General features: G+C 40.7%; 1 protein-coding gene across 12 annotated transcripts in view; it reads left to right on the forward strand.

Annotated features, from left to right (window-relative positions):
• Window positions 1–12783, forward strand: part of LOC116852694 (rho guanine nucleotide exchange factor 17) — a 105718-nt gene that overhangs the window by 19030 nt on the left and 73905 nt on the right. For 10 of the 12 annotated variants that reach the window (XM_032833284.1, XM_032833285.1, XM_032833283.1 and 7 more), the window contains exons 2-4: window positions 3240–3426; window positions 7025–7822; window positions 11925–12161. In XM_032833284.1, the coding sequence (XP_032689175.1) occupies window positions 3259–3426; window positions 7025–7822; window positions 11925–12161 (1203 nt within the window). In that variant the 5' untranslated portion in view covers window positions 3240–3258. The remainder of the gene's footprint in view (window positions 1–3239; window positions 3427–7024; window positions 7823–11924; window positions 12162–12783) is intronic. The other 2 variants (XM_032833294.1, XM_032833295.1) reach the window with 2 other exon arrangements.

A 12783-nucleotide genomic window follows, 5' to 3' on the forward strand; every position in this document is an offset into this window, starting at 1 on the left:
TAATCGATGAACTTCTGCTACACTTTTTTTCAAATCAAAATAGTGCAAAAGCACATGTCGAAAAAACACTTTATCGCGTTCCATTTTTCACAAAGCAAAAGAAATTGTTGTTTAGGAAAATAATTGTGTATGCTGACTGAATGTTATCGAGAAATGTCGAAATTAATCACAAACTACCTGTTTCGTTAGTAATGACTACTAGAACTGTTTGCATTGCCATCTAACATTTGCGGGCGGAAACTAAGTTAAGGTCCTAATATAATACATCATTACTTCCATTCTCTTGCGTAAATCATGTCACAACTACGTGACGGATTCACAAAACGGCGACTAATCATTTAGCTCAACTTAACCCGGAGAATCATTTGGAATAAAAGAAATTATATTTATAAATTATGTTACAGTAACTGTTAATTAAGTACAGGAGAAAATAGCTGAACTCCGTAGTATTTTTTACAACTAAAGAGAAACTATCATCATAAATTCAACAGACCAATAAAAATAAAGGCATGAAAATATTTATTCACCGCGCGTTCAACTTTGAGAAAGTACCTGTAAATACCACATGCAACGTTCCTGTCATAAGCCATTTCGTACATCTAACTAAGATGATACAAATAACCTATATTGTAGAGAAATATATGCTTCTCAGTTTATTACGTGAGATGTAAGCTTGACAACTGACCCGTGTGTGATTTGTAGACTTGGCATCTCAGCTATTTCATTTTCTGTACGTACTTTCTAATTGAAAAATTGTAATACTAATGAACGCAGAAAATCTTTGTTGCGCAATATATATTTTCTCCTTTTATATGACATTTTTTATAACTATCTAATGATACATGTCCTTTTATCTATTCTTGTAGCTGTATTATTTCAAGTTCTGAGTCTAGGCTATCATGACAGTTTGAACCAGTGCCATCAAAATAGTTCGGTATATGTTCTTCTTCCCAGTCAGAACCACATGTTGATTCAAGGTTGATTCGACGCTGATGAGGGTTGAATCAACATTGATTCAACGGCTCATCGATCATTTCGACGTCGAATCAACCTTGAATCAACGTTATAGTTCTGACTGGATTATAATGAGATTCTGTATTAACATATACCCTATTTATCATATTATTGTAGTCACTTTTATTTCTAGCTTTGGTTGTTATTTCTGCCACAAAACTTAATATTGTCAAATATTTTTCCTCCAATTTCCTTTCTCTTACTCTATACTTTTCTGCACGTTCACTCAATTGTTCATTGTTCATACAATTTTAATTGTTCTTTTTTTAACAATATAAAATCTTTCAAATTTATTCACGACACATTATAATACGTGCACATTATGAAACTGAGTCAATATTATGTATACTGATATACTGATTCTATATCTTGGAAGGAATTAATCTACACATTGTTAACTGCACGCAGTAAATTGTTTCGGCTGCTGAATAAAACTTATTAACTACTGAATAAAATTCTTGTTCAGTTCTTACGCAATATATTTACATCTAATAAAAATGCATTAATATTAGACACTAGCTGGGCGGTGTTTACACACATTGCATACATTTCTATCAGAGTATATAGACGTGTAAATTTTAGAATATTATTGGGTGCATCGAAATTGCGTATCTCTCTCTCTGATTTTTCGCGATTTTGAATTTAATAATGTTTCGACAAGATTTATTAATGTTCCAAAAGAAAGAGAGAGAGAGATGTGTGTATATAAAAATAAAATATTCTAATAATAAATATATTAAAATCTACAGTAATTGCTTATCCCTTCGCTTTGCAGCGAAACGCTGCCACAGTGGAGAATGTCCGCTCTCGATATTACGTGTTACAAAAATACCTTGTTATTAGGAAGATCAACCGAGCGATAGTATCGGCATAATAAGGCGGTCCACCGTAAAAAGTCATGTGCCCACTATCGTCGCGGACTCATTCGATCGAACAATAATTTCATATCGCCGCTGTAGGAGGACGTATGTAGGTGGCGGCTCGAGATTTATTCAGTGTAATTACAATTCTGTTTTAATTACCTTGCTTATTTATACACGCGCGGGATGAGGACAGCTGCAGCCAGCACGATCCACGGAAACTCACTGATTCGGAAAGCGACGCGACAATTGCACAGTAATAACGATCGATCGATCAATCCGGTTCGAGGATTAAGATTTTCCATTTGTCCAAGCGGGAAAATTTTCAATCGGCGCGTGACGATATCGTCATCATAAACCGATTCTGGAAGAATAGAGAACGAAACAAATGCAATAATAAAAATGAATGAAATATAAGAAAGTATCTGAGACGCAAACAGTGAATTTTCACGTGAAAGTTGTCAATATTTTCTTTGCGAGTTTAACGTAAAATGTGCTCTTGTTTTTGATCTTTTTCTGGCTTAAAGCCTGATCTACAATGTTCTCCTAGCTTCTTGCTTCTTATTCTTTATCTTTTTTTAACTCAAGCTTTAAACCAGAAAGAGATAAAGAGAAAGAAGCAGGAAGCAAAGAATACATTGTAAATTAAGTTTAAGGAGTCAAGATGACACCACCGAGCATTCTAGCGTTAAGAAAATAACTGCTCGCCATAAATTCCCGCGTTACATCAATTTATTTAATTCATCGATCGAAATAACTCGCGCCGCCGAATTCGCTTCGTGGTTTTTTTTTCAACAACTCGAGGATCGGAAGACCTCCCTCGGACGTCGGTGCTCGTCGTGTTCTCGTGGCCAGCGAGAGAGAGAGAGAGAGAGAGAGAGAGAGAGAGAGAGAGAGAGAGAGAGAGCCGAGAAAGAATTTCCGTAACCATTGATCTCGTTGGCGCGGCGCGCCGCGACGGTGGCCTCGCCGCTTCCGGTAGCGCGCGACTCGCCGCGCGACTTTTAATGGTAGCGGCACGCGAAAATTCCGGTGAGTCTCATTCATCGACCGCACCGGCGCACGGTAAATAAATAAGATCGCGGCCGACAGTTATTGGGGAATGCGCGAACGTCCGCAGTAATTCACGCGACGGCCCGCATTTCGCGTGCGTAAGTGCGTGATGTGTCGCGCGGTTCTGAGCGTTCGCTCGTAACTCAAGCGAGATCGTTAATATCCCGTGGGATGAATCTAGCTCGTTAGTCCTCCGCGAAGCCGTCCAAGGACAATTCGCGCGGCCCGCAAGATTTGTCCCCCACCTCCGGCTTATTTATGCGCGTCTCGTTCGTACGCGTCTTTTAATTCGCGCCGCGATTTAAATTTCAGGGTGAGGGAAGGATGAAGAATGCCCCGCGTCGGCGGAGGAGACGGGGGTAGCGGGCCCCAGAGGACGGGAGGCGCTGGTGGTTTCGGAGGATGGCTGGGGGGCGCCGCGAGGGCCATGACGGGCGGAGGTGTCGGTGGTGGATACGTCGTTCTGGGCGGCACCAGATACGGTCTTCGGATCTCTCAGGTACCGTACAGTTCACTTGTTAGTACTAAGAAGAAGACAAACATGAGGAGAAAGAAACAGAGAGAGAGAGAGAGAGAGAGAGAGAGAGAGAGAGAGAGAAAGAGAAAGAAAGAGACTTTGTGAAACTTTTTCTGCTAAACAATAGAGTAATACACGAAAAAAACAGCGCGATTAGCCCACACATAAATTTGATTGTGCCAACCAGATTCAATTGTAAAATTTAGAATAATTAATTATGTGTTTGCTGCAAGCACAGAGCAATTGTTCAGTTATTGGCGTAACAGCAGTGACGACATCTGATTGCTCCAACCAGATTGTAGAAGAGAAAGTCCAAATATAGGTCATGATCCAAATACGGGCTACTGTTGTTTTGACTCTATATGGTGCTATACTCTACCGCATTTGAGTAATTTTTTTCAAGACGTAGAGTCTTGTTACAAAGCTCGATTGCACGGCTGTTTTCAAGCCGATTTAGAAGTTACACAATTTCCTGTTTTCCGACATCTGGAAAGTTGTGCAGATATGTATATTTTTTATTGAGAAATATACATATCATTGATTGGTTATTATAAATAGTGTAAAGATAGATGTATTGAAAGGTATAATTAGTTTAATCGGAAATACATTGTGTTCGTTAATATAATCACTTGTTATCCATAATGTAATGTTGTAAATATGCTAGAAATGTCACTACAAATGATTTTAACATGAGCTAATAAATAACAATGACAGTAGTTTAGATTTGTGCTAGTTGGAAAAAGAAAATTTGGCGGAAATAATAATGCAAGTTGTCTGTTTTGTGACAAACAATTCTCTGATGTTACAAAGGGAAAATTGTCAATATAATGCTTTAATGTGCTTTTTGTAGGCAGACAATGATTGTGCGGAGAACACAAGATGATAAGATTATTAAGTGTGCAATTTTTGTCGATGAATATTATGAGAAATAAAATAAAACGCGTTTCTTTTTTTTACTTTAAATTCCATGTTACTTTAAATTTACAAAGATAGCCTATATTTGGACCTCTTTTTCAAACAAATTCTTTCCTTTTAGAAAAGTCTGAATAACTAAAAATCCGATTATTTTAAACACATCCCTTTTGTAGATATTGAAATAGATTTGCTTGATATTATATATATTCGCACAAAAAAATTTAAATATTTGTAGAAATAAACAATATTACTATTTAAATATTTGCAGATGTAAACAAAAAAAGTGGTAGCCCATTGAATCTTTTCCTCTATTCATGTTACCCAAACTGATTTCTGATTGCCACAACTATATCACGCGCAAACTACATTGATATAGTTGATGTATTAAAGTGTGACAGAGCTGTCAACTATACACATTATACACATTACTATCGCACAATATGATAATAAAATGATGCTAACTAGATAACAACAAGGTAACTTATGTGCGCCATATCTTTTTTTCTATATCTGCGAACGATACGAAGGATAATAACAGCAAGAATTTTCGTGTTGTCCGGAAATTGCTCGAGAGAGAGAGAGAGAGACAAGCGGCTTACATATCCTTTCAAATTAAAAAACGAGACCTGTACATCTATCTCCGTTCTATTTTAATCGTTCACAGCCGTAGCAGGTCTCTATTTTTAGATTTATGTCCGGGGGATTAAATAAAACACTTAACTTCTGTCTCAAGAAGAGAGTAGAGTATTACGCGGTTCGGTATAATATTCAACGTCGCGCCCGGCCGGAGTGCCGCAATTAAATTCCTCCTGAGCCGTTCATTTTTCTTTGAACCTCGGCCACTTTGGCGACGACCTTCGATCGCGCCGCGACAGTGGCGATTCGCGACAACAAAATCAAGATGTCGAAGGACCTAAACTTAGAACCGATCACGCAAATAGAATCCGCCAGTCACTGACTCGAGCCGATTTTGAGCCGACTCCTGCTTCTCGTCTCCGTCACTCTTTCCGACTTTCCGCCTCTCTTTTCGCGGTTTGTCCACGAAATAATAAGCGCCGTTGACGTCACACCGACACGTACGACCAACGTGAATCTCGTGTGTGACACGCGTTCTCGCGCACCTCTCTCTCTCTCTCCCCCTCATCGTCAAGTGCTGCTGAAATTCGTATAAATCGTCGCCATTTGTTCCCACGTGGATCGATGACGCCATTATTGATTCCGTCCTCCCGAAAATATTGCCTTGAGCGTCACGATATAAAAAAGACTGGCCGGGATTTAGGCGCGACGCGACAAGGAAGATTTACGAAACGCGATGCGCCCTCGTAAGCAGGAGTATTCTCGTCGTACGTCATTTTGTTGCAAGTTTAAAAATACGAGATGCGTTCGAAACAGCACGGAGGACATAAGGGTGCTCCTAAGTTAAGGTACCGAGACACGCCGGAGAAATGGAAGGAAACGAAAAAGACGCATCACCGGAGACGGAGACGGAGAAATAAAGCGAATATGAGGGCGTACCTGTGAAATGCAAAGAAGTAGTAAACAAGTAACGAAGATATACGAGACGTCCCGAAAAAGTTCCCCGAGAAGCAGCATAATTCTATGCGAAGAAATAGCGACTGCTTGCTTCTCCTCAGCGCGAGCATTTAACTCGTGTCCTCTGATGTAATATTTTTTCTAGTTTCAAGTTAAATTTTTGCACGAACTCTCGCGCACGTTTGAGTACTTTTAATGAATAAGGTAGGCGATATTTCTACAGACAAGAAAAAAGGATTGTCTTTCTTTAATCACTGTGATGGAAATGTATGCAGTTTGCGTAAACACAGTTATTATCTAGTATTAATACATTAGTTGTAAAAGTACTGCATAGGAACTGAACAAGAACTCGATGGTTAAAGCAGCTTACTAGTTAGCATTGTTAACATAAGTTAACATAAGTGTTAACATTTTTTAAAACATCCTTGTACATTATGCATAACAAATTTCCTGCACTATGATTCCTATTAGTATTAAAATTTTTTAACTAGAAAGCATGCATAAAAAATGAAATACTACTATAAAATACTAATCCGATCATTTTATGAGCAGCAGATTTGATTATTTATTAATTGAATAATTTTTTGTCCATTTACTGTTCTGCTTTAGTTCAGTGAATGGGTTCAGATTTGAGTATCTTTCGTACGCAATAATTGTACGAAAAATGCACGAAACAATAGTTTGATTGGACTGATCAAATTTCTGAAATATAAGTCCAGAAATTCTGGTTGAAGTTATCAGAATTCAGTTTAAATTATTAATATTTCTGACTAACGTAAACAGAATTTTGGTAACTTCAACCGTAATTTTGATCGCTCATATTTAACTAGAAACTTGCTTAATCCAACCAAACGTTTCTTCCGTGCGTTACACCTTGATTGGAATTCCAGTAGTTCTTCTCTTCACTTACTAGACAGAAGTCAACATAATTGTCCAGCAATGAACAACTGCTCGAGAATTGCATGGAATCTCTATCAGGGGCGTCATGTTTGAAAACGAATAGACAAATGTTGTCAGCGATTTCTCGCGGAACCTCTCGGGCGAATTCGGGGCGCAAAATCGCACGACGATGCGACGGCACATTACGGAGAGAATCGTGAAAGTATCGGTCGTGCTGACTCGTTTGTTCCAGGAGAGCCTGCCGCCGGCCAACCCCAGGGAGGAGTCGCAGGAGCGTCGGCGGAAGCGGAACTCGCGCGAGAGCGACTCCCGGGAGCGGCTGACCGAGAAACCTGCGGCGGAGAAGTCGCCGATCGACCTGGCGGCCAGCATCGCCGACTGCTGCTGCATCGGTCCACGGTCGCGACTTCCGCTTCCGCGGATCCCACCGGCGGTCTCGTCCTCTTCGACCGCGTCCTCGATGGCGACGACGGCGGCGTCTGCACCGCCCCCGCCGCCGCCACCGCCGCCGCCCTCGTCGTCGTCGTTGTCGTCCACCACGTCGTCGTCCACTTCGTCTACGTCGTCGTCGTCGACGACGTGTCCTCCGATCACCGCCGGTGGTTACACCTCCGTAGTAGATACCGTCAGCGTCGGAGCTGCTGGCCGCGGCTGCTCGCCGCCTCTTCCTGCTTCTTCGAGTCTCGCGGAGACGACGTTCGCTAATAATAGTCGCGGCGCGGTGCAAACGTCGGTGGGGAACATTGGCAGCACCAGCCAGCATCAGCAGCAGCAACAGCAGCAGCAGCAGTATCACCACCACCACCACTACCACCAACAGCAGCAGCAGCAGCACCACCACCACTACCACCACCAGCATTATCCACAAACAGCGGCGGCGGCAACGTCGTCGTATTCGCCGCCGACGACGACGCCGTCCTCATCTTCGACGTCGCTCAGCTACTCGTCCGGCGTCCCGACAGCGACGCAGACCGTCTCCGTGCCGCGGCAGCTCGCGCAGTGGACGAAGCATCAGACGCTTAAGCTGCAGGTACTTAGTACACAGTCGATCGCGGAATCGTCCCTCGAATCGTTGCTCGCTAGTCCGGTCGGCCGATTGTTGCTCGGTCCCCGTCGTTCCGTTGCCCGCGAGTGAATCCGTATTTCGCGATGGGTATTCGGGCACGCTCGTCCACGAGCCGCATGAGATACAGGCTTCGCGCGTAGACCTGGTGAGGTGCGAGAGGTGGTTACGAAGGATACAAGGTGGAGTGGCTTAGGTCCGGAAGACTCTGTGTCAGCAGCCCCGAGGTAGGTCTCAAGGTCACCGGAAGCAAGTTCAGCCCTTCGACCGCGCGACCAATACCGCCGACGACAGGCAGTACTCAAGGCCAAGATTGTGCGGAGAAACGTAAGCAGTAAGCAAACTGACCAGCCACAGTCGATTATTCTCCTCGCGGCCCAGGAACAGTCGATTGTGATAAATCAATTTTCTTGCTGTTTAGAAATCTGATCCACAATATGTTCCTTGTTTTCTGTTTCTTTCTCTTCATCTGTTTTTGACTCAAACCTTAAAGCTTGATCTACAATATGCTCTTTGCATTCTGTTTCTTGTCTTCTATCTTTTTCTGGCTTAAAGCTTAAGGTTTGAGTCAGAAAGAGATAAAGAGAAAGAAGCAGAAAGCAAATAACACATTATAGATCAAGCTTTAGCCTCAAGCCGGAAAAAGACAAAGAGCAAGAAACAGGAAGCGATGAATACACTGTAGATCAAGCTTTAGTTTTACTGCTCACACTTCTCTATATACCAGAGCCCTAAGATTCTCTGCTCTCAGAAGAGGGGAAAGGGAAAGCGGATTTTGGGTCAGGAATAGAGAAGATGGTTGATGCTTGAAGAAATTCTAATTTCTCAAGTATTTTCTTTAACATAAACCCTCGTCGAATCTGCTTCGTGTATAAAAACGTTGTATTTAAAAATTCGGTCCCTTCCTGAAACTCTCCTATATTCAAAGATTTCTTAAACCCTAACTGTGGAATTTTAGTTAAAGGGATTTTATACGCCAGTTTCATCATGCAAAACCATACACAGATAGTGTTGATGTTCAATATCACTTGTATCATTATGGTGTCGAGATGCATTAACACGACTTCTCTACACACGTAGCTCGACAATTAAGCCGCTCTCTTTTCCATCGGCGAGAGGGTGTTCTCTTTCTTTATTTTTACGAGACTATTAAAACGCGTCCACTTCGCCTCGAAGCACTCGCGGTCTCACTTGACGCCTTCGCGCCAGCAAAATTCGTCAGCTCACGGAGCGGCGTGCCAGAATTTACGCTTGATCTTCTCGCTCACTCGCTCTCTCTCTCTCTCTCTCTCTCCCTCGCGCCACGGTTTCTTCATTTATACTTTTTAAAATTGTGCACTCTCGCGCCCGCGTCTCTCCGCCCGATTTTTGGATCGTCTCGCGCCGCGTAGCGGCGCAGCACGCCGCCGCTCCGAAGGGGAAAAGATAGAGACGACGACGACGACGACGACGACTACGACGACGAAAATAGAATATCGCTTCTTCTTCGACTAGACACCTACGTACTCGCGCGTATGAGTTTTCGATGCCCTAAGCCCGCCACCTCCACGCCACGTCCTCGCGATCGCATGTCGCTATTATCCCGACACATTACACAAGCTGGACCCACGCTTTCGCACTTGTCAGAAGCGTATTCGTTCGCGAAACACGCGTCTCTTCCGTGGTAGTTCTTCTCGCGTGAAAATCGTGCGACGATTTCGAATAGTCGAACGAAAAACGCCTATAAACATGTCGCGAACGCTAGGACGCTCTTTGAAAATTTGCGACAGTGTCCGCTTTTCCTCCGTCTCGACGAACGCGACTTAGTTCTGAAGTTCTATTGTTCAACCCTGATATATTGCCTCCTATTTATATGATGATATATTTTCAAAAATTGGAATGACATTTACAATATACAGATGACCAATTTCCGTAGCGTTTACTCAAAATAATATTTTGCTGATCCAAGTAGAATTCTATTACAGTTATAACATTTATTGTTGTTCTTTGTATCTAGAAGATTGTTTGTGTTGCGTAGAATTTGCAGTAGCAGTGACATTCTAGCAATATATGCAAAAAAATTTAGACGAGAGTGAGAATTATATATTTGTTTGTCTTTTATCACCAGTTTTTTTGTCTACTACAGTCAATTGTTATGAAGTGTGACTGATTTTAATCTGCATAGGCGCTACAGAGAGACTTTCTTGCTAAATTTCACAAATAGTTCCAGTAGAAATTCTGTCTTTGTTATTTATATTGATTAAATACAAAAGATATCACAGTGTTTGCCAAGCATTTATTCATTTCAACTAATTTTTCGTATGTAGATAATTTTTATGGCAAGATTGTTTTTTGAGTGTTATTTATTAATGATAGATTCTGTCAATTTTGAGGCGAATTTTTCCTAGCAAAATTTCGAGACACTGAAAACAGTTTGGAACTGAAAGCGAATGAAACAGAATGGTTTTTTATGAACTAGACTTTAGGGAATAAGAAATGGATATCAAAACTATGTTTCCCAGCTCTAATTTAAAAAAGAAAAAGAAATTAAATTTATTTCGATAAAATTTAAATTTGAGATTTGTAGTCGCCAAGATACACAATGCTAAAAATCAACAATGGTAAAAGATGGTCGCCCAATATTTTCGTTGAGGAAAAGTCATCTTCATTTATCCACAGAACTTATAATCACAAAATAATACAATAGAAGACAAATGTCTCATAGTATGCTCTTATATTTAATTATGTTCAATTATGTGACTGATTCGAAAAGCCAATGGACAAATCTAATCGCCTGATTAAGTTACGTCGATGTTATTTCAAATTATTAACCCTTAAAGATCTAAATATCGATCCCATTTGAGTAAAATTATTTTCCTCCATAAAATAGTCTTAAAAGACGCTCCCGACGAAGAGTTTTGTGGTCCGGATAAATTGGAAAAGTATAATATATTTGCTTATTTTTTTCACGAAATACTTTACACAACTCCAAGCGTTAACAATTCTGCCCTGCACATGATCAATATATTGATTTCTTCATGCGGCAAAATCACAAGTTTCACGGGTTAGAAAGAAGAATATAGCTCTATTTGAGATAGATCGATAGTAATTTAATTAAATATTGTATTAATAGAACCATTACTCACTTTCTCAATATAAAATTAGTGAGGATCTAAGGTAGATGTATTGAGTTGATCCATAAGTTTGTACGGATTTTTGTCTAGTTGGCATTCGCATGTTGGCATTAAGTTCCATACAATTGGCCATCTACATATATGCTTTGATATATTGAAAGAAATTATACGATAAAATATTAACAAATGGATATTTCCAATCAAAATACCGATAAATTTTTGTATCTGATCAGGAAACATTTGATGAGAAATATCAGTTCATAATTTTTTTATCAGTTTATCTGATGAAATATCATTATGATAGGATTAAATTTAATTGAATATCTTGATTGGATATAAAAATTTATCAGTATTTTAATCGGAAATATCAGTTTGTTAATTTTTTGTCGGATAATTTCTCTAGCTGACATTTTAGAGTATATTTTGTGGTATAAGTAATAGTGTTTAATGAAATACAGCTATCATGAAAATGGAAGACAGTAAGTTTCTACTCTTTTACTTCCATGAAAATTATAGCTTGGATGGGATGTTTTGCCTCACCTGACATTACTCCCTCTGATTATCATCTGTTTCACTCATTACAGAACTCCCTTAACTGTACAAACTTTGCTTCTTTAAAAGAGGTGAAAAATCACTGGGAATGTTTCTTCGCCGGGAAAGCACAGGAGTTTTACGAGAGGTGAATTATGAAATTACGTCAAAGACGGCAAAAGAGAACAGAATGGTCTGCATATTATTGATTAAAATTGTTTTTGACGAAAATAAAATGCAGTTTTGCTTAAAAATTCGCATCACTTATGGACCTTATGGATCAACCCAATTATGTAGACTGGGCCATAAAGGGTTAAAGACGAATAATCGTGAATAATGAAAAACGAGAAGGGGGATTGTTTCGCATAGCTGAGAGCCGTTGCTAGCCGCGCGAGATTTATTTGTTTTCCCTTGTCCGGCCACAGGAACCAGCAGTGATAGCGGTGGACCGACTGCACAGGTTTCGGTGGAGCGGGGGCGGAGGAGGAAGTGGCAAGAAGTCCTCTTCCGGCCCCCGCAGCGAGAAGGCCGAGCGCCTTCGCGAACTCACCGAGAAGCTCAAGGGACCGGCACCGGTCCCGCCACCCAGAAGACCGTCGCGAGTACAGGCTTTCTCCCCTCCTCCGAGCGGATACCAGCCGTCGTCTCAAAATTATCCGCAGGTGAGGAATTCCAACGTCATGGTGACGAGAAGCCGACGTCTTCGGCTTCGCGCGGACCGCCGGTGTCTCGCGTTACTGAATTCTTTTCTACGCTGTTTCTCGTGCTCTCGTCTTTGCCCAGGAGACGAATATTTTGCGCGATTTGGTGGACTAACATTATGCTATTATTGTTTCATCATGAGACAATGAGCACACGAAGAGAGAAATTACATAATTAACTAGCCGTTCATTTGCATCTTCGCGTCAATGCATTCTTTCAAATTTTCCTTAATCACGAAGAAGGATAAAACGTAACGTGATCAGCAATCTCTCTGTCGTATTCTATACTATAATTGCAAAGGCTATAGCCTTTCTTTTATTAAAGGAGCTTAAAGACTAACTCATATTCTTGGGTCTAATGGTACAGTTATGCGGGAAGCGAAGGGAAAATGAGAATCTGTAAATAATATTTTATACGTAAATCACCGAAAAGAGTCGCAAGCGCGATTGAAACGTTTGAAGTTTCTATTTTTTATATCTACGTACAGTTCATAATATTGTATAATACAATTGCGCCAACAACGTCTAGCTTTTGTTGACTGTTTTTCTTTTTTTTTTTTTATTTTAGATTAGACATATCAGA

The sequence above is a fragment of the Odontomachus brunneus genome, unplaced genomic scaffold, assembly GCF_010583005.1.
Source record: "Odontomachus brunneus isolate Ranch 3 - 2012 unplaced genomic scaffold, Obru_v1 Obru_scaffold_249, whole genome shotgun sequence".
NCBI classification, from domain to species: Eukaryota; Metazoa; Arthropoda; class Insecta; order Hymenoptera; family Formicidae; genus Odontomachus; species Odontomachus brunneus.